This window comes from Salvia splendens, chromosome 11 (assembly GCF_004379255.2).
Source record: "Salvia splendens isolate huo1 chromosome 11, SspV2, whole genome shotgun sequence".
Taxonomy (NCBI): Eukaryota; Viridiplantae; Streptophyta; class Magnoliopsida; order Lamiales; family Lamiaceae; genus Salvia; species Salvia splendens.
In genome coordinates this window covers 12,598,909-12,621,851 of record NC_056042.1, presented here as the reverse complement: position 1 = coordinate 12,621,851, position 22,943 = coordinate 12,598,909, and the positions used below count along the sequence as shown (strand labels likewise).

Genomic DNA, 22,943 nt, shown 5'->3' with positions numbered 1-22,943 from the left:
GCACCTCATGCAATAATGTTTAAGCTCTTTGACGTTAGGACAAAGGCTCTGGACTACATTGTGTTGACATTTTAATGTGATCGTGTTGACATTTTTAATACAATACGTTAATGAGTTAGCAAGTTAGCAATTTAAGAAAAGTTAACATTATAACACACCACCACGCATATTTGCACCTAACTACTCTAAATCTAAATAGTTAACGCCTATTGATTAGTAGATGTATTTTTCTATTTTGGTTCATCCCATATCATTTGTCCCATTTTATTTTTACCATTTTTGGTAATTAACCTCACATTCCATTAACTCATTCCCAATTTTATTATAAAACTACTGTATGAAGTAGAACTCCTATTTTACTAATCTTTTCAACACATTTTCTACTTGCATTTTTTAAATCCGTGCTTAATCAAAGTGTGACACATATTTAGCAGTGAGAGGGGTCATCAACCTACATAATTATTAAAGTCAAGCTTGAATATCCGAATCTAATTAAGAGCATCCACAGTAGAAAGGACTTTCCCACGGACTAGCACTAGGACTTCCCAAAAACACATTCTGCCACATCACTAGGACTTCCCACCCCACTGCCACATCACTAGGACATCCCACTACACAATAGTGGACAAGCACTAAGACATCCCGGGGGACAAGTACAATAATAAAAATTCACAAATAAATAATTACAGAATTAAAATTTCGACACGAATACGGGCGGAGAAAGTGCAATAATAATTTTATTAAATAAAAAAATTAAAACAATACAATGCAACAAAAAAACAACCATTTAAACAAAGTTTAGTATGACTTGAATCTTTATAGTTTGCCGCTAGCCGAATGGGGGGCGGAGTGCCCCCGGCCCGACGGTATGATTTGTTTATGTTTTAGGCCTTCATTTTCGACGATCGTTATGCATGATATGAAATGCAAATGAAATGAAGTGCAACGAGCCGAATATATAGAGTTGAAATTAAAAAAATAAAAAGTAAAAAATAAAAAATAAAAAAACGAAAATTGCTCTCGTCCGTCGAGTGCCTGCAATAGCGGACGAGACGGCGGACGAGCGGCAAACCTGATGGACGAGGGGTCTCCGCCCAGCTCGTCCGCAACGCGCTCGCCGGTTGCTCGTCCGCCGGCTTGTCCACTATTGTGGATGCTCTAAGCAACTAAGAACAATAAAAATTTGTCCAGAGCATTTGACCTAGCGACAAAGAACTTAAACATTTTTGTATGAGATGCTGAGTTCGAGCTCTCTTAACATCAATTGTAATTTCCTCTTTCGAAAAAAAAACTAAATTTTGTTGTTCTTATTTTTTTTCAAAAGAGGAAATTACAAATAGGATCTGTGCTGTTAATTTATTGCTCTCCTTTAAGCCTACAGCAAGATAAGGAGGACAGCTACAAAATAAAAAAAATAAAAATGAACTAACAAATTCAACCGCGCAAAACAAAACCAAACAAAAATGAAAAACCTAAAAACTTGCGCTTCGATTCTACTACGATGAAGTTATCCAAGCGCCACACGAAATAGAAGAAACAAAACAAGTCTTAAAAATCTCAGCCACCATTCATCTCCTTCACTCACTCTCTCATCAATCTCCACACTCACTTCTTCTTCTTCCAAGAGAGAGAAGATAAAAGTTCAATCTTTATATAAAAATCCAATCTTTTTTATAGTCTTGCATAGTACACTCCGTCTCTGGTTAGTGGGGTTAGGCGCAATGTCTCCATGAGAAAGGCCCGAAACCCCTCCTCCACCACAAGCGGCGGCGGGGCTGCGGCGGGGATGCGGGTGATTGTGCCCTTGCAAGGACTTGTGCAGGGCAGCGGCGGCCTTGTCTTGGGCTCCGTCATCCCCTGCGCCCTCTTCTACTTTCTCCAGTTGTACCTCAAGACCCGCGGCCGCGGAGATCCGCCGCCGCCTGAGGTGGAGGCTCCTCAGCCATCTGCCGGGCTGCATAGGGTGCATTCCAGGCTACTTCTCTCGCCTCGTGGTGGGGCCACCGTGTCGTCTAGAGCTAATGCCATCGTTAGACAGCGTGACTTTGAGGGGCTGAAGCAAGCAGAGGAAGACGTTTTTGATGAGGTGGAGAATCCCAATGGTGTAATTCATCTTTGCTCCGCTGAAAATAGGGTGGGTCCACTTCAAAATTTGATCTTTTTTTATATATGTATTTATGAGAAAATGTGTTTTGCTGGCATGTTTCTTTCTGTGTGTGTTCTATGTGTTAGTGCTGTTCCATTTTCAATTGGATTCTGTCTGTTTTCATGAGATTTTGATTAAGGTCAAATGGATTGTGGTTTCTAGAGCTGTATTTCTGTTTAGGGGAGTTTGGTTTGGGTTGGTGATTAATGGATTTGGAAAAGTGCTTTTCTAATATGACAATTTGTTGGAGATGCAAATCAAAGCTATGAAAGTATAGATAGATTAATGACATGCTTGAGTGATGAAGGGCGTTTGTGAGAGATCTTGTTGGTTGGTCATGTTTTCAGCGTTATTGACACTGATTTGTGGACCAAAACTGATCAATTTTCCCTTTGTTCTTGTGTAGCTGTTGTGGGACATGGTTCAATGCTGGTTTGCGGATCATATGAGTATGACACAATCGGTAACTGGTGGAGAACTGAGCATAAGTGGGATCACCTCGTACCAACCATTTGATGGTTTAAAGGACCTGAAAAAAGTGAGTATTTGATGTGAATCAAATTGTACATTTTTATTCCCCTAACTTTACATGATTTATATAGTTTGATGCTTGCAAAAGTATGTTTTACGGTGTAGGAATGAAGCTCGGATGGTGAAAAAGAGGTTCAGAAAGCTCTCAAAATTGGCCACCCGGCCGGGTGTATTTTATGCCTAATAATTCTACCCGGCCGGGTATAATGTTCAGAATACGAAAATTCCAGGAAGTCCTCAAAATTGGCCACCCGGCCGGGTGAATTTTATGCCCAATAATGCACCCGGCCGGGTATTTCAAATCTAACTGCAAGTTGGCTGTTACTGTAGCGGTACTGTAGCAGTACTGTAGCAGTACTGTAGCAGACGTGCTGCAGAGAAAGAGAGTGATGGGACGGTTTTTGGGGAGAGCATTAATTATGGAAAAAAAACGGAGGAAAAGAGAGACGAGTTGGGGACAAAAAAATTGGAGAGGAAGAAAGAAGGAAGAAAGGAGGATTCCACGTTCAATCTTCATCACCTCGGAGAAGGACTATCGCCGGCCATTGAAGAACACCATTAACTTTACGGTTTTTCTTCTTTAGCATGTGTGGCTAGTTTTTCTCCATTGCTCCTAACACTAGTAGGATGAATTGATTGTAGAGATTATATATTTAATCATTTGCTTTGGTTTTTATCTATGGTTCGGATTTTATTTATGCTATTTTTGATGCATCAAATGTAGTATTTTATTTGCCTCTTTCTAATGTCTCTTTAACTTGGAAATTGGATGAAAACATAGATGAAAAGCTTGTGAATTTTACCTTGTTCAGAGATAGATGCATAAGTGAATGTTGATGTAAATAAGTCTTCGAAGTTGAATTAATACTTACTACGCATCCGTGAGAGTTTAGTTTGATGAGAAGAAGATTATGTGTTAAGTGTTCAGCTAACCATAATTGTTGTCGGCTTGAGAAGTTAGTCTAGTATTTACCGCGCTTCCGCAGGAATATTAGTCTAATGAGTATGTACTTCTGGCTATGTGTTCAGCTAGCATTAGTACTATAATTCTTTAAGTATGTTCAGTACTTTTAGAGTGTAAAAATGATACATCGTTCTCAATAGCTTATGAACTTGAATATAGAATCAATACAATAGTGATTCATCCGAATGTTGCTAGGAGCAATGTTCTTCATCTCTCGAGTTTTCCCATTTTCATTCTTTAGATTTAAAATTGTTTTTTAATCTCATCAAACCTTATTAAATAATCATACGTCTCCCTGTGGTTCGACACTCTTTTACTACAACTGCCTCTGTACTCTTGCAGATAGGTTGTAATATTTGAGCTATTTAATTAAACTTGTGTGTTTTTAATCCATTAATATAAAAGCTCGAAAATTACACATCAAGTTTTGGCGCCGTTGCCGGGGAGGCAACTGGTTATTTAATTTAGGATTCTTTTTGTTTTTATTTTTGTATAGTTTTCTAACATTTTATTTTTTGTTTCAGAGTTGTAGCTAGAAGACTAAGTCGAGCCAACGACTTTAAACAAAGGCGCTAGTTGGGAGGCAACCCAATGAGTTTTTAGTTTTTTTTTTTTTTTTTCTCGTAATAAATCGAGGGTTTTGTTCGCTCAATTCTTTCCTTCGATGTATTTTTATGAATTGAGTATTTTGTTTTCTTTTTGTTGTTTTTAATTTTTTCTTTTTGTAGGAGCAACATGGAGATGAGATTCACATTCGAGCTTATGAGGAAGTACACCGACAAAGGAAAATACACTCACCCACCCACCCGAATGCACTATGGATATCACGCCTAGTTTGGGGGAGTCTTCTTTCCCTTTACTTTTTATGTTCTTCTTTGCTTGCATTGAGGACAATGAAGCATTCAAGTTTGGGGGGGGGGGTTGTGATTGATTTGTTATGCATTATGCACGTTTATTGGGTGTATTATATGCTAAAGTGTTGTGAATCATGTAATTGACGGGTGCATGCTATATCTTCGGCTTTCTGGTTGGGAAATCTTGCTTGATTTTACTTGATCTTTGAAGCTTAGAATGGATGGAATTTGTGCATGTATTTATTTGAAAGAGCATGTTGTGACTACATTCGATTTCTTGAGTTGAGGAGAGTATGAAAGTCATATGTCTTGTGGAAATTATCTTGAATTGATTTGCTTTATCGAGTTGCGTGCTTGTATTCATTTGTATTAATGATTTGGGAGGATAAGGCACTAGGATGAACTCCATGGCCAAATGATCACATGCCTAGTCCATCTAATGATCCCCTAGAAGCCACTTTGAGCTTAATTCCCTTTTATTTGTGTAAACACTTAACCAATTACTTAGCCACTGAAATAAGCCTCATTTTAGCCTCATCAATGGACCTTGCTACTATTTGGGTGCTAAAAACAAGTTTGAGCTTTGGTGATTTGAGTTTTGAGTGTTGGGTGGTGAATTGTAGAGTGTAGACATTTTTAGACTTGATGTAATGCATAGGTGAAAAGAATGAAGTTTTTAGAGAGGAAAAAAAAAGAAAAGAAGGAGACGACCTCCAAATTTGCAAAAGTCGAGGTCTTATCTAAAAAAGAGAAAAGAAAGAAGAAAAAAAAATTGTGAAATAAAGTTAGAGCTTCTATTTGTTTTTAAGAGGTAATCTTGTCTAGAATGATCTCAAGTTTGGGGGAGTGAGAGTTTGGTTGTAAAATCTTGTTGTTTGATTTTTGGAAGGGAGTTGTAGGAGGAAAGAATTTGGCACTCAAATGTGTAGCCTTTGAGCTCACTATCCATATTTATCCTACCTCATCCCTAGCCCCATTACAACCTTAAAATAAGACCTTAGACCTTATTGTTGATGCTTGTGGATGTTTTGTAAATAACTTGGTAGAGTTTTTGAAGTTTGATTTGAAATCCGCAAGTCTATGTGCTAAGTAATGCTTGACGAGTCAATGATGACGGTTTGAGTTGTATGATCACATGTTTGGACTTACTTTGAAATGCACCATGACTTGAAGTTCTAGGTTGATAAGTGATGGTTCATGAGAGTGAGAAATCTTGAATGGAATTGTTGGGGGTTTAGATTTTGTCATTCATGTCTCTATGTGATTCACTCTTTTGGAAAAACTTTTGTGAGTTGAGCTTCAAAGTTTTGTGTTTTATGTGATCTTGCTCGAGGACGAGCAAGCAAATAAGTTTGGGGGTATTTGATGTGAATCAAATTGTACATTTTTATTCCCCTAACTTTACATGATTTATATAGTTTGATGCTTGCAAAAGTATGTTTTACGGTGTAGGAATGAAGCTCGGATGGTGAAAAAGAGGTTCAGAAAGCTCTCAAAATTGGCCACCCGGCCGGGTGTATTTTATGCCTAATAATTCTACCCGGCCGGGTATAATGTTCAGAATACGAAAATTCCAGCAAGTCCTCAAAATTGGCCACCCGGCCGGGTGAATTTTATGCCGCAATAATGCACCCGGCCGGGTATTTCAAATCTAACTGCAAGTTGGCTGTTACTGTAGCGGTACTGTAGCAGTTACTGTAGCAGACGTGCTGCAGAGAAAGAGAGTGATGGGACGGTTTTTGGGGAGAGCATTAATTATGGAAAAAAAACGGAGGAAAAGAGAGACGAGTTGGGGACAAAAAAATTGGAGAGGAAGAAAGAAGGAAGAAAGGAGGATTCCACGTCCAATCTTCATCACCTCGGAGAAGGACTATCGCCGGCCATCGAAGAACACCATTAACTCTACGGTTTTTCTTCTTTAGCATGTGTGGCTAGTTTTTCTCCATTGCTCCTAACACTAGTAGGATGAATTGATTGTAGAGATTATATATTTAATCATTTGCTTTGGTTTTCATCTATGGTTCGGATTTTATTTATGCTATGTTTTGATGCATCAAATGTAGTATTTTATTTGCCTCTTTCTAATGTCTCTTTAACTTGGAAATTGGATGAAAACATAGATGAAAAGCTTGTGAATTTTACCTTGTTCAGAGATAGATGCATAAGTGAATGTTGATGTAAATAAGTCTTCGAAGTTGAATTAATACTTACTACGCATCCGTGGGAGTTTAGTTTGATGAGAAGAAGATTATGTGTTAAGTGTTCAGCTAACCATAATTGTTGTCAGCTTGAGAAGTTAGTCTAGTATTTACCGCGCTTCCGCAGGAATATTAGTCTAATGAGTATGTACTTCTGGCTATGTGTTCAGCTAGCATTAGTACTATAATTCTTTAAGTATGTTCAGTACTTTTAGAGTGTAAAAATGATACTTCGCTTATGAACTTGAATATAGAATCAATACAATTGTGATTCATCCGAATGTTGTTAGGAGCAATGTTCTTCATCTCTCGAGTTTTCCCATTTTCATTCTTTAGCTTTAAAATTGTTTATTAATCTCATCAAACCTTATTAAATAATCATACGTCTCCCTGTGGTTCGACACTCTTTTACTACAACTGCCTCTGTACTCTTGCAGATAGGTTGTAATATTTGAGCTATTTAATTAAACTTGTGTGTTTTTAATCCATTAATATAAAAGCTCGAAAAATACACATCAGTATTTCCTTTCTTTGCCCGGGGTTCTTGTTCATTTATAGTGACATCTATTGAATCAAATTGCGAGACTGCTGCTTTCATGACTAATTTTGACTATTTCTGCATCTTAGCAAATTGTGTGATTTGCATCAAACGGATGCCTCTGCCTCCATGTGCATCTTGCTATTGGAAAAATCTTCGTTTTCTTTCGTTCGCGTCGATCATATTAATTCTGTACTGATTACTGAAGCAAGGTTGCTTCCTGTTTTGGCAGTAACTTCAGTCTGCTGTTGCCATTACTTCTAGGACATCCTTAGTTGTATTGCTGCTAAAATTTTAAGGCTAAAACTAGTAGATTGATCTTATCACTTCATCTATATGGCTAAGAATAGTTTTTAGTTCTTAATAGTGAAGTTCAAGCTGTAATCTTGGTTCATAAATGGATATAAACAAATAAAAGCTATGGAGAGTTTCTTTTCTTATCTATGGTCCGGGAATATTGATTATTTACATGCTCTGTACACATTATTTTCAATAAGCTTTGTACTAATTATTCAATGTCAAGGCTGTGGCAGGGTTCATGTGTCAAGTGGTGGGCAGACCGCTATTTTCAAATCCCGAACAACTAGTAATCACAGCTGGTGCAGCCCCGGCAATTGAGACTCTCGTCTTCTCCCTTGCTGATCAAGGAAATGCATTTCTCGTGCCATCCCCATACTCTCCCGAGTAAGTGTTTCTTTGTTTTCCGAGGTATGATGCATCATGGGTCATTCTTTTGTGTAACAAAGGCAGTAAAGTGAACTAAATATGCAGCCTCGATGGGGATATCAAATGGCGCACCGGGGTGGAGATCATACCAGTTCTTTGCCGCAGTGCTGATAGCTTCAGTTTAAGCATCACTGCTCTCGACAGAGCGTTCAACCAAGCCAAGAAACGCGGTCTCCGAGTTCGTGGGATAATTCTATCCAACCCTTCCAACCCCGTTGGTGTCCTGTACAGCCGTGAAACACTGTACAGCCTTCTGGACTTCGCCACGGAGAAAGGCATCCATATCATTTCCAACGAGCTGCTAGTTGGATCTACTCATGGAAGCGAAGAGTTTGTGAGCATGGCAGAGATCATCGACACAGAAGATCACGACAAAGACCGAGTTCACATAGTCTATGGTCTGTCCGAGGACATCTCTCTAGCCGGGTTCAATATGGGCGCCATCTACACCTCCAACACGAACGTCCTGTCCGCTGCCAAGAAACTAGCAAGATTCTCATCCGTATCCGTCCCTACACAGCATTTGCTGATATCTATGCTCTCGGATTCAGAATTCATCCACCAAGCTGTCAAGCTAGGCCGGGAGAGGCTTCAGCGGATGCATCACGAGCTTGTCAACAGGTTGAAGCAGCTGGGGGTTGAGTCCATGAAGAGCTCCGGAGGGTTCTACTGCTGGGCCGATATGAGCAGGCTAATCCGGCCCTACAGCGAGAAAGGAGAAGCTGATCTATGGAACAAACTGTTGAGCGTCGCCAAGATCAACGCAGTTCCCGGATCTTCTTGCCATTGCGTGGAACCCGGATGGTTCGGCTTGTGTTTTAGCACGTTGAGTGAGAGCGAGATCCCAATTGTCGTTGGACGGATTAAGGAAGTTACAGATACCTGTACATCTCTCTGAAAAGTTGTTTGGAAAGGTTCATTTTATAAGTATAGATGCCGTTGAGGGTGAAGAAGTCGCCAAAGTTTTTTTTTTAAAATTAACTCCTATATAAGGGAGGAAATTACAAATAAACTCCTATACTATAGATAGGAGGAAATGTCAAGAGGGCTCGAACTCGGCACCTCATGCAATAATGTCTAAGCTCCTTGCCGCTAGGACAAAGGCTCTGGACGAAGAAGTCGCCAAAGTTAAAGAGCCATCTGCTGCTGATGAGAATTGGAGATGCACATTGTAGTTTATTCATTCTTTTTTCTTGTGCATAATATTCCTACAAATTTGTTTTCTTACATCTACCAAGTGGAAAACCAGCCTTGTTTTGCTCTCTACAGATTATGGCTCTGAGGATTCGGCCGGTTCGATTGAAAATTGAATCGGTATTAGAAAGAAATCGATATTTTTACAATGTTTCAGGGCAAGTGAAGATGACATCCGTTTACATAGTTAGTTATGATTCTGAAACATTTATTATAAGAACTTCATCACCTGGCTCGTCAGCCTTCTGTCAAAACAGTCTGAAGCAGAGCCTTAACCTAACCTATTCACACAGGGTCACCACTTCATTTGCTGATGGGCTCCCTACCAGCTTCCAAGGATGACTTGAAAGCTATAAATGTCGATTTATCACTGATTCTCGAACTCTCTCATCAAGCTCTGCATTGTGAAATTTTTGGTGACCATTGCTTTCAAGTAGAGGAAGCGAAGCAGCTTCCCTAGGCCGAAATCAGAGAGCTTCGCTGTGTAGTTGTCATCGAGGAGTATGCTAGTGAAGAAGCGGGGGCTTGCAGTCATAGTGAAGGTAGGCTAGAGCTCTGGCGCTCTCGACTGCTACATAGAACCTTCTAGACAAGCTTCATTCCGGATTGCATCATACAGATTTCCTCTTGAGACAGAATTAGTTGCATGCTAGATGACCAAGCCGGCCTATTTCCTGCTCGAACTCATCCTGCCTCCGGATCCTTCCCAGTGTCTCGACTTTCTTCACTGCTAGCCTATGGCAATCCCACCTTCAAAGGTAGTCTTGTAGACGGGCCTAAACATTCCTTGTCTTATATTGATTAAGACAAACTAAACGAAAGTGAGCATCTTCGATCAAACGGAAAGAGTACTAGTAGTATATAAAAATGAGACTTTTATTCTACAAAGTATTTCTATCATTTTCATTCATGTATTTCTATCATTTTCATTCATGTTTTTCAAAAAAGATTAATTTCTATATCCTTATTAAATTAACAAAAATGTCCCATGAGATATTTGTATACATTTAGAATCAGTTTCATATCCAAATTAAGGCCAACAAATTTAGTATGGGGAGGCAAATTGGTCATGTTAGTTTCTTTAAAAGAAAAGAGAATGAGCTGGCCTATCATCATATTTGCCTAGAGCTATTGTAGATTCATGTACTTGAAATTATAATTTCTCCATTTGCCTCGGCACCACCATCATTATCAAACACAATCGCAAAGTGGCGAGGAGAGTGAAAGTTTCACTTGTTCTCGTGTACTGTAACGATTACTTGTCTTATATCTGCGCCACCAACAACATAAAGGAAAGCTTGCCACGTATTCTCCGATTTTCCCTCTCCTTCTCTTCCTCCATTACCGCATAATACATTCATCTTTCTTGCTCTATTTATAATAACACAAAATTGGGGAAAAAAAGCACAGAAACGGCTGTATTTTGACTATTGCTGCGAAACCCTGAATCGGAATGCCCCCCTCAATTGGTGGGGCCCCCAAAATTGCAATCTTTTTCGTTGCTGAGACACTTTAGTTTCAAATTCAATCCAATTGATCAAAATCACAAGGGTTTTTTTTTATATTCGGGTTTGTGATGACTCACAATGCCGGCCATGGCGATCTCAGGCTGGTGGGAGATTACGTGAAATTGGAGGTTGGCGTGGGCGGTGGTGGTGGTGGTGGTGGGGCCCAGTGCCTCAAGGCGGTCTCGCCTTCTTGCGGCGGAGGCGGCGAATGGCGGTGGCTGTTGTGGTGGTGGGCCAAGCTGCTACTGGTGTCGTTGTTTATTGCGGTGTTGCTTGCTGTTTTCTTGAAATGGATCGGACCCTTCGTCATGTACAAGGTTAGATTTTTCCTAATTTGGGTATTTGCAAATGAATGCATACATTTGTTTCTTTATGTTAATTTTTTGTTTGTGGATCAAGAAATTGCTAGCATTTGCACCAATTTTATGTTTAATGTGTTAGTGAGCACTTTGTCCCAACTTAGGGCACCTCATTTTGGAAACATATTGTCTAAGAATTGCTCCTTAAATCTTTAATCAATGGAGAAGTTACTTTGCATATCCAACTATTTAAGTGTAGTTGGAATCAGCCTGTGGTTTAGGAGAAAAATGTGCTTGTATTTGGCCTAATGGACTGGTCTCTTCTTTACGTATCAGTTAATGCTGATGCATTGTTGTGTCACATTCCATTAACGAGTTCACTAACACGGGATTGTGTTTCTCTGTTTTTGCTTACTATGGAATTCACAAGTAGAGTTGATGATGTTAAACTGGGGATAGTTCTCATACTGTAGTCTCTATCAGATAATCTTCGAATATGCAATTCAAATTGCCATTATGCCTGTGCCTGAGTGGCTAAGGTCGTATAACTCGACTAGCATCTGTTCACCATTCTATTCTTTAGTAGTTCCAATGTTAACTAAGTGTGATGTTTACTTTTGCAGGAGATCATCCCCTTAATTAATTGGGAGAGAGAATCGTTCAGCACCAAGCACCTAGCACTTTTAATCTTTGCTTCTCTGACAATATTCCCATCCGTCCTTTTGCCTTCTTCACCGTCTATGTGGCTTGCTGGGATGACTTTCGGATATGGTTATGGTTTTCTGCTGGTCGTTGGAGGAGTCATATTTGGTGTCTCTCTTCCGTATTTCATTGGTTCACTATTTTACCATAAAATCCAAGTACTGATATTGTTTGTCATTTTCTTTTTTAGTGTTTTGTGCTCAAATACACGTTTTAAACCTAATGTTCCTTTTTCTCAATTGTAGCTGTGGTTAGAGAGATATCCTAAACGAGCTTCGGTGATAAGATTGGCTGGCGAGGGAAGTGTGTTTAATCAGTTCAGAGCTGTAGCACTTATTCGGATTTCTCCTTTCCCCTACATCATATATAATTACTGTGCCGTAGCCACAGATGTCAAGTTTGGTCCCTACTTGTTAGGGACCCTCGTGGGGATGGTGCCAGAAATATTTCTTACACTTTACACGTTAGTTCTCTTCCTCCTTCTCTCCCTACCCCTTGTAGATGAATAAACTAACAAGATGTTAGATTTGTTTTCCTTGTGCATGTAGACACATCATTCAATTTTGTTACATTAATGTTTCCAAAATTCTTGCTGGAGATGTTTTATCTTCAATGCGCTGTTAGTAGTATTTCTGATGTATCCTCGCTCTTGCAACGATGCATATTTGATATGTTATACTTGCACTGTTGTTAATTTGGTATCCACCTTTGAGGTTTTGTATAGTGAATTCGATCATTATCGAACTATGAATACTTTCCTTTTTTGTCGGGTATATTTTTGCCTCTAGGATTGGCATGCTGCTCGGTTTTAGTATACGTTCTCTCATTACTTCAGACTAATGTGTTATTACTTCAAATGCAGTGGAATTATCATACAAACTTTAGCTGATGCTACGGATTATCAGAGAACCATGTCAGGTTCTCAGATTCTGTTCAACATTGGGGGCTTCTGCATCACTGCGGCAGCAACAGTGCTCGTCACATTGTACGCGAAAAAGCGACTGAAAGAACTGCAGATGGAAGAGGTGCTAGTCTTGCAGTAATAACTCATATGTCATGTGGCTAGGTTATTGCTTTCTATTGCAATTATTCACCCCCGTAGCTATACACGAACTGTTTCATCGTCTGGTGAGTTTATAAGTTGGCTCCTCATGCCGGGAGGGGAAAAGGGAGTTAGGCATCACAACCAATGACATCGATTCTTGCTTCCTTCCTTACCCTCCTCATTATGATCTGTACATAGTCCCCGATCTCGGCCTTTTAAGGTTATGTTACAAGAAGCCATGCATTACTACCTTGGCTATATGAATTCGAATAAAAGGATATATATGGCTGAGTTCATGTAAATCTATGCCTTAATTATGTTGTTTAGAATGTTTGCAGTGTCTTAATAGGAGTATTATGTGTATGTGTTTTTTTTTCTGAGAAGGGGATGTGATATGTTGTGCAAGGTATCACGGTCGCTGAGAAATGAGAACCTCCAGCTAACGTAGGTGCTTACCGGCCTCAGGCGTCTATCTCTCTACCTCCGAAGCTTAAAGCCTGACTTTTTCTAAAAAAGGAAAATAAAAACGAAAAAAAAGGAAGATAGAACTTGAAGGAAAAAAGAGAAATGGCCCCTTATGAAAATGGCCCCTTATGAAAAGGGGCGATTTTTTGTTTCTATGTCTGTAATCCTGTGCAATGCATGTTGTAAATACTAAGATTGAAGTGTAAAGAAGAGAAGTAATAGTTGTAATAGGAGAATGCCAAAGTATGGGAATGGGATGATGGAGATGGTTCAAAATAGGAACAAAAATTTGATACATCTCTTGCTTTGGGTTTGCCTTCTCCTCCCTTTACATTCGATGGAATTACCGATGCCTTATGTTTCCCTTTTCACATAAAATGCCTTATTCGTATAATTATTTTACTTGTGAAATATGATTACATTATCTAAAAGTAATGTAGAAATAATGTGATTAAACAATTTGGGATATACTTGCACAAATGAGTAAGAACTTATCTTAAAATATGATCACAAGTTGGAAGAAAATCACCAAGAACTCGGCTCAATGTGATGTTGTGAGTTGTGTTTCTATGTGAAAAGTGAAACACCCGTTCGGTTTCGGCCTATTCTTTTTTCTGAACCACGCATTCATGTACTATGCATAGGCTGAATGCGTTTTCACTATTTTTGTATATACCAAAATAAAGTTCCCATACTATATTCTAATTTTGACAATTTTGCCCTAATTTAACTTAGAGAATTGATATACCCAGGGACAATTACCGTTTCTCCCTTTCTGCCAAGTCAGCATTCTTTTTTTTTTTTATATTTTATTTTCACAAAATTCTTTCTCCTCTCCTTTAACGCAATCACTTCTAAAATTCACAAAAATTCACCATGCTCTCCCATCTCTGCGTTCCTTCTCCTACCAATTCTCAACTTTTTTTTTTATCAAAGATGAAGAGAATTATAGCTAAAAGAAGAAGAAAAATAGGTTGAATTCGATTTTGGTAATGCACAAATTCTCCACAAATATTCTCTTTTTTGTGACAATTATACACATACCTGTCATGCAAATCTAGAAAATTACGTTTGTCGTGTGATACTCCATGAATCCCACATCCATGGCAGGCCCCTTTGTTCTAATTTGAGAAGGATCGCCAATACTAACTGATTTATCTAAGTTTTTCCTTCTCTGAGTACTGAACTTAGTTGTTGGACTAATACCCATCTCTTTAATTTTATTATGTATATAGTCAAGTTGTTCATCCAAAAACTTTGTCATCTCATTCGTCAAAGGTGCATCATCAATCAATATTGCAGCTTTATAAGATAACTTGGAGTGCCGCGACATCAGAAGTTTTGTTGGGTCATCATTAGCGTTTTCATCATCTATTATAATTTGTATATACAACATCAATCTTTGCTTCTCGCGTCCATCGCTTGAGTATATACTTGAGTATATACTTGTCAGACAGTTCAAATATTTGGCTAATGTGGAAGAAAGCTAGCATGTGTCTGCACAGAATACCATCAAACTCAAATTTTCCCCAAGTACAAGATATATGGTCTCTTTGTCTATCATGTGTGAGTTGCCTTGGTTTCAAGGACGAAGGATTTTGGAAATTCATCACATTGAAAATCATAATATCATCTTGTGTAGAGGCATATGGCACTAAGTAACCATGACTTTGACTTATTTCATCTTGAAATTCCGTCCATTTTTTTCTTGTATACACTTTAACCATTTGAGTTTCTATTTGCCAACATGTTTTGATTTTGGGATGCTCATTCATGTTAATATGGCCTGCAACTAACTCATTGTGTCTTTGGTGTCTCAATGCTCTATTGAAACGTGTGATAAAATCCATCAATGAGTTCTTATTGGATATCTCTGACTACTTGACATCCCAGAAAAAAAATATAGCTAAAATATGTTGGAACCCACTTCATCCACGCCCGTTTTTTGCTACATAACTTCATTTGCAACCAAATGGAAGTGGATCTAGTAGAATATCAGCTTAGTGGTGATGATAACAATGACAATTGTGTCAGCAATGAACCAGATAACCAGATCCCGAATACATAGCGCATGGCGAGCCTAGCTGTAACAACCCAAGTTTCTATACGACTCCTTAAGCCATGAATCTTAGGTTATATAATTTTATTAATATTTATAACTCTTAGAAACGACTTAAAGAGATTTCGCATATTGATTGTTAAAAAAAATACTCCTTATTGTAAGCTACGTTTTTGTTCGAAAAGAACCAGAAAAAGAAAGGAAGGAGAAGAACTCCCTGTCAAGGAAAATAGATTATGAAGGTAAGGTTGAAATATTGTGACATCCCTAACTCAAATTATATATAAAAAAAATATAACAAGATGCAAAAATATATAATTAGTTTGCTAATTAAATTAGCTTAATTATATGTATGGTGCATGCGTATTATTTAGTAGATTAATTAGTTATACAAAAGTGTGCATAATGTAACATTCTTAACTAAAGTATATATCTCATTTTATCTTAAAATTATTTTGTCATTAACACGACATAACATTCATAAGCGATGGCAACAAATAATTTTTGATGACTTAGTATAGTTAAACTAAGTATATGTAATCTATAAACGTGTATATTAATTTAGAAAGGTAATGAATGTGTATGCACATATGTGCCATGTTTCCGGACTTTTGTCCAATATTTTAATAGTTTATACATATGTGTAGTTTATTTTCTTTGTGGGGTATATATATTAACTTATTAAGTTTGCAATAGAACACTTTTTCAAGTTGATATATATGGATTGGAATTTTGGACACGTGTAAGAGAAAAAGAAAGAAGGTGGCACTATTTGTTTCATATAGTTGACGTGTGTAGTGTGTAGTGTATAGGTGAGGATGAGTCAAGTTATGTTATTCATGGTAATATAAAAAGTGAAAAGTGATATTAAAGATGGGGAGAATATTAGAAAATTAGTGAAAAAAAGCATTGTGGAGGGAGGAACATGAAAGAGTCCGAGAAAGAAAAGAAAAATGAAGAAGGCTCGATGAGTAAGCAGAAGCAAAATAAACTTGGGTATATGGGTTATAGAACGGGAAGAGGAATTTGGAGTTCAGTTAAATTATCTATTTGAATCAGTTAAAGGCTATCTCTACGAGCAAGTGATGGAAGGAGTAATTAAATTCAAGTTGTGGAATTTAAACGCACGAGGTGAGCTTTCTTATACTAAAAATACAAATCATATTTTATGAATGCACGAACACATGTTCGTGACTTTTAAAGATGTTGTCTTGCCATAAATGTTTTTGTATGATGCCTATCTGTTGGCTTAGGCCAAGTGAATTATGAATGATGATATATAAGTCGAATTCGGGTCCCAGTGAGGGTGGTGTCCCCGCTCGGACTAGTGTACACGGGATACCTCTGACCGGGAACGGCAGAGAAGGTAACCGCGGAAGGTGGACACCTTCCCGGCACAAGGATACCTCTGACATGATGGGCAGGGAAGGTGACCGTGTGAGAACACCATCTCAACGGCACAATGTGATCAGATATGGCTAAGTACAGGAAAAAGGGGGCTGCAGCCCAATGTGAATATTTTTAGTAAGCTCGGTTCCTTTTCAATAAACACCCCTAAGTGTTACTGTGATGGCATGACAATATTTTTCAACGTATATGTGTATATTTCGGCAATGTGTTCACTGAGTACCTTTGTACTCAGCCCTGCATATATTTCTAAATGTGCAGGTTGAGCAGCGAAGTGGTGGAGGAAGTGCTATTGAGACAAGACATTTAATTCAGTCAGATTTTGACTCTCGCAGGTTCATGTCTTCATACATGGAACCGCGTTCATTTCCTTCCGTTGTGCATCTTAAAAGACTCAGGTCTATTTTGTTCAAACTCTGATAGTTTGAAATTTTTACAAACAATTACTCAAGATTTCATGATTGAGTATCTTTTCTTCTATGTATCAGCACTTGATTAGTCATGTCTCGCAACCAATGTCTGATTTTATTTTCCCTTATTTCTTTCCCTGCTTCTTATACCCCCACCCCTAGTCACGGTTCCCCGACTATGCTATCCTTAGCTAGTGCGGTCGTGACAGAGTGGTATCAGAGCATTCTTTCTAGCTCTGAACCCGAGAGTCTTCTTTGAAAATCTTTGGTCTAGCCTTATTCCACTAGACTATCTAATCGATGAAAATGCTCTTAGCACTCCCACCAATCACGCTCAATGAGGAAAAAAAGTAACTTGTTCTTTTTTAAAAAGAAAGTCAAGATGTTTAAAAGTTTGAAATGGAGAAATAACTCAAGCAGTTAATTTGAGTGAACAGATGAAAACACTAAGTTCAAAGAAAGAGTTGATGTTTCTTGATTTTGTAGCATGCTTAAAGAAAGAGTTAGTATGTCTTTTCTTGGCTAAAGACTGTGAATGTATGAATAAAAGAAGTAACTTTCCGAAATGGAAACGGTACTGAAATATGAAAGTATAAAGTATACGAGTCTGGTACCAATTGGTGAAATGATATCTCTTTTTGAGGTAGTCATTGAATCATGTTTCTAGTATGGGGAAATTGAAATTTCCAAAGATCTTAGAATACTTAGTTATGCGTTCCTTCTAGAACACAATATGAACTCTAACTTAGAAAGTACAGTATGAACATTTTTCGCTTTCCCGAGCGACGAAAAGAAAAGGACGCGATAAGAAAGAAACTTCGTCATGAGAAAAGCAATCCAACATAGAACAAAACGATGTTTCTAGAAAGATGGTAGGGGTGAGATGCCATTTTCTACGTCCCAATGACATGAATAATCTGGGTTAGCCGTTGTTTTTCTTGACAATCCAATCACTCCAAAGGATCATACCTTTGATCCAACTAAACGATATACACATACATAGCAAGAGAATGTGATTACAATGTAAACAAAGAACCTAGCTCTACAATATAAGTAAACAGAAACGACGTGTTACGAGGATGAGCGTTATGACGAATCGAGAGTACCAAAGAGTCGTAATCTCCACATATGGTCATCTGGCGTAATCGTAAGGTGAAAGTAGCTTGTGACCAAAGTTCCCCATAACTCGTTTACCATCCTCTATAAAGAGTTAAACAATGGAGTATCACCATCGTAGTTAACCAGGAAGATTCATCAGCAACGCTTACTTGAATTCCCATGAATTCCATTTCCTCGCATCCCCCTGATCAAAATACTTTTGTTGAATTAAGATATTAAATGACTTCTTTTGCAAGGTAACGTGTCATTATTTTTCCTCTTTTATGTCAAGGTTGTGAATCACTTTCAGTTTTGAGCTTGCTCCCTCATGTTTTCTGATAACCTCCAGTGACTACGGTCCTTCTTTACTCATTATGTATAAAAGCAATACATTGACTCTCTAAATTCTTGCCACCAAACTCCTATACTAGGAGCTGCTTTATTTATAACCTTCAGAATGAACATGTTTCCCTAAACTATTGTCTCTTCAATGATAATATATTCTTCAAAGATCATTAGTAGACCTTTAGTGTTTTCAAATGTGCTTGCTAACACTCATTAATTTATAAATAATAGTCACCTCTTCTTAATCCCACTAGATTTCTCAATCGTACCATAGATAAATCTTGATTCTTCCAGGGTGGGTTGCGTAAAGTTTATAGTGTGTCTAACTCATGATTTTATTTCTAAGCTCATTATTGTCCGTTACACATAATTTTCCTTCAAGGTGAGAGTGCTATTTGTTTGCTCATTCCCTAATGAATTTTCGATCAACTATTTGCACCTTTGCCCGAAAATTTTTCTGGGTGTCATCTTGACTTGGTGCATTTATCATACTTGTTCTTTTGATTCAGATCTTGAAATGACTCATGTCTATAAGTAGTCACCACTTTTTTTTCTAGTTTCAGTTTGTGACCCATCTCCAGTTTACATAAAATAACCTACCCTCATATTTCTGGATACCCTTAATTGACTGTTGCTTTCCCTTTGATTCATTTGGGGTGAAGTAATATTTTGACCCGATGCATTCCTACTACTATATTCTATCCGGAGACCTGTATAAATTATGGCCTTTAGAATGATCATATTTGTAAGATGATTGTTCTCTTTCAAGCTTGATATACTATTTTTCAAGACCTTTAATTCATCTGTTCGTCTTTTTCTTTTAAAAACATGAATTGATGGCAAACTCTTTTATTGCAAGAGTAGTCCCCCTTCTTAATTCCACTACAATTAGTTTCTCATGCTTCAAGCTTCTCTATAGCTCCAAGTTTAAATCTAGCAGTTTGTTTCCTTCCTTAACTAGTTCACACTAGTTGTCTTCTTTATGAGTTGTCCCCTTAAATTAAACGTCGAGAATTTATTGATTTAGCTTCGTGTCACGAGGACTAAATTCCTCATCACTTCAGCAATTTCTTGCTTTTCATATCCATTGGTGACAAATCATCCAGTTGCTATGTTAAAGATGTCATCGAATGATACTTAGGACTTTTAAATTTAACAAACCCTGGAGATTATGTTGTCGGCACTAATTATGGAAATCTACTATCATTATATCCTCAATTTTTTTCCTCCTTTTCAACTTCTTCCATCTAGGAACCTCCTAATAAGAAAATTTTTGAACTCTAAGAGTATGGTTAAGACCCTTTCAACTTTTCTTCTATTCTTATCTTGAGTGGAGGCGATAAGGCCAATTTTATATAGTTTCCACGCTTCTTGAAAACTTATTTGTACAATCAACCAATGAGGGCATGACACGAAGTTGGTAAAAGATAAATGTTAGCATCAAACGCGATAAATGAAATGTTGATGTCGTACAACGAATACGTGTCATGATCAAGGAAGCGCAAACTGGCACCAAATCTTAAGCTGATGTGTGCCGGAGTTACTCATAAAATCACCGAAGAACGAGAACAATAGCATTATCTCTTTGCACTGCCAGAGTTACTCATATAAGGAGTAAATCAAATTTCGGGACGAAATTTTTTAAAGGAGGGTAGAATGTAACAACCCAAGTTTCTATACGACTCCTTAAGCCATGAATCTTAGGTTATATAATTTTATTAATATTTATAACTCTTAAAAACGACATAAAGAGATTTCGCATATTGATTGTTAAAAAAAATACTCCTTATTGTAAGCTACGTTTTTGTTCGAAAAGAACCAGAAAAAGAAAGGAAGGAGAAGAACTCCCTGTCAAGGAAAATAGATTATGAAGGTAAGGTTGAAATATTGTGACATCCCTAACTCAAATTATATATAAAAAAAATATAACAAGATACAAAATATATAATTAGTTTGCTAATTAAATTAGCTTAATTATATGTATGGTGCATGCGTATTATTTAGTAGATTAATTAGTTATACAAAAGTGTGCATAATGTAACATTCTTAACTAAAGTATATATCTCATTTTATATTAAAATTATTTTGTCATTAACACGACATAACATTCATAAGCGATGGCAACAAATAATTTTTGATGACTTAGTATAGTTAAACTAAGTACATGTAATCTATAAACGTGTATATTAATTTAGAAAGGTAATGAATGTGTATCCACATATGTGCCATGTTTCCGGACTTTTGTCCAATATTTTAATAGTTTATACATATGTGTAGTTTATTTTCTTTGTGGGGTATATATATTAACTTATTAAGTTTGCAGTAGAACACTTTTTCAAGTTGATATATATGGATTGGAATTTTGGACACGTGTAAGAGAAAAAGAAAGAAGGTGGCACTATTTGTTTCATATAGTTGACGTGTGTAGTTAGGCATGCACAAATCGACCCGGCCCGGCGGTTAACTGGTGGTTCGGAACCGCCGGTTCATGAACCGGAACCGGGCCCGGAACCGGCGGGTTGAACCGGCAGAAGGGTCGCAGGGTCATAAGGGCCGGTTCAGGTTCGGTAATATCTTGAACCGTGAACCGGCGGTTCGAACCGCCGGTTCAAAGGGTCGAACGGCATAGGGTTCGTAGGGGTTCAAAGTAGGGATTGGTATGAACCGGCGGTTCGCCGGTTTTGGGCGAAAACCGCCGTTTTTGGACGAAAACCGCCGGTTTGAACCGGCGGTTCCGACCGGTTTCCGCCGGTTCCGGAAGCTTTTCAGGCGTAGGGGCTAGGTGAGGTTAGAAACCGGCGGTTTGTGTCGGAAAACCGTGGACCAACCCGCCGGTTTTGTGGAAAAACCGCCGGTTTTGTGGTTGAACCGCCGGTTCAGGCGGTAAACCGGCGGTTCGGCCGAAAATTTGAAAATTTGAAATTTGATTTTTTTTTATTTCTTCCAATTTTACTCCTATAAATACCCCACTTCTCCTTCATATTTCCTTACCCCATTCTTGTGTTAACAAGGATTTCATTCTCAATCTCCATTTCTCTATTCTCTCCTCATTCTCTCTAATTGCGCAAGTTTAATTCTACACTTTCTGCTCACTACTATATTTGTTGTGCTCATAATTTACCACTTCTTTTATACTTTATACATATTTCATTCCAAGTCAATATTACTTTTCATTTATCAATATATTCAATATGTCTTCTTCTCGTGGTGGATCGGGACGTGGTGATCGGGGCAAGGGAATAGCCCAAGATCAAAGCACTACGCGTCCCTCAAAATCTCGACGACCTAGTCGTCGAGATGTTATGGAAGAGGTTTCCCTATTGGCAGCCGAACGCATGCAAGTAAGTAATGAAAAATTTGTTTTCCAATTCACATGCACAAAATTTCATTAATTTTTTTTTTGCGTTCATACTTTTAACTTCTACGTACATAATATTTATAGATAGAAGAAGATCATAGGACCGCCATGCTACTTGCTGAAATGCAACAAGGTGGGGGTAGGGGAGGTCGTTCCCAACAAGATGAGGAGTTCGACGTTACTATATCGTCGGACTCGGACAACAACGAGGATAGATCGCATTCTCGTATTCCTTCTAGCACCGGCGGAAATGAGGAGATGCCTCCCCCTGCACCCACTAACACGGCAAAAGCTTTGAAATCGGACATTTTTATCAAACACTACAAGAAGGTGGCGGTGGTGATTCCAAGTTCTCACGATCCGAACTCTCAAGAAGAGACTTCGGACTTTCATGTTTACTGCAACTATTGCGATAAAGTGTACAAATGGTCCGCCGGTGGTGGATATGGCACCCTCCGTCACCATTTAGTGGCAAAGCATCCGGTAGAATGCGGCACTGCCTCTACCCAAAGCCAACTAAACTTCCAACCCGCCGGCTCGGGTTCGTCAGGTGCGCCTCTATTTAAATATGATAAAAAGAATTTTGATGATACAATGACTAGATGGGCGGCTATGAAGCATATGCCCTTTAATGTTTTTGATGACAAAAGTTTTGAGGTTACTATGCAAAGTGGGTTGAATGTAGCAATCAAAAGAATAGGTCGAATGACCGTGCAACGATCTACCGTTCGGCAGTGCTTGGAGAAAAAGGTAGAATTATCACGTTATTTAGTTAACATGGGCCACAGGGTGAACATTTGCTCAGATGTTTGGACGGATTATTTTAACCGTCATTCATACATGGGTATTACGGTTCACTTTGTGGACAACAGTTGGACTTTGAACAAGCGTTTAATTGGTTTTAGAGAATTTGAAAGTCCACACACTGCACCCGAAATTGCTTCTTTGATTATACAAGTGTTGAATGAGTTTCAGTTATGCAACAAGATATTTTCTATTGGTTTTGATAATGCAACTGCCAACACCGCAAGTATTGCCGATTTGATTGCGGCTTGTACACCGGTAATTGGAGGTAAGTATTTTCATCAAAGATGCA

The 22,943-nt window shown here is 38.2% G+C and overlaps 2 protein-coding genes across 3 annotated transcripts; both read left to right on the top strand.

Annotated features, from left to right (window-relative positions):
* The first annotated feature begins 1,509 nt into the window (after window positions 1-1,509).
* On the top strand, window positions 1,510-9,223 carry LOC121755155 (probable aminotransferase ACS10). The gene is made up of 4 exons (XM_042150437.1): window positions 1,510-2,134; window positions 2,553-2,684; window positions 7,755-7,915; window positions 8,003-9,223. Exons 1-4 carry the CDS (start codon window positions 1,730-1,732, stop codon window positions 8,853-8,855), a joined length of 1,551 nt encoding a protein of 516 aa, XP_042006371.1. The 5' UTR covers window positions 1,510-1,729; the 3' UTR covers window positions 8,856-9,223.
* A 1,037-nt stretch (window positions 9,224-10,260) lies between these two features.
* On the top strand, window positions 10,261-13,272 carry LOC121753530 (transmembrane protein 64-like). Of its 2 annotated transcripts, XM_042148729.1 has the most exons (5): window positions 10,261-10,976; window positions 11,582-11,818; window positions 11,906-12,123; window positions 12,523-12,685; window positions 13,112-13,272. In XM_042148729.1, the coding sequence occupies exons 1-5, from the start codon at window positions 10,728-10,730 to the stop codon at window positions 13,151-13,153; spliced, it is 909 nt and encodes a 302-aa protein (XP_042004663.1). In that variant the 5' UTR covers window positions 10,261-10,727; the 3' UTR covers window positions 13,154-13,272. The 2 variants fall into 2 exon arrangements, with proteins under 2 accessions (XP_042004663.1, XP_042004664.1); XM_042148730.1 differs by lacking the exon at window positions 13,112-13,272 and having other exon boundaries at window positions 10,262-10,976; window positions 12,523-13,034.
* Window positions 13,273-22,943: the final 9,671 nt, after the last annotated feature.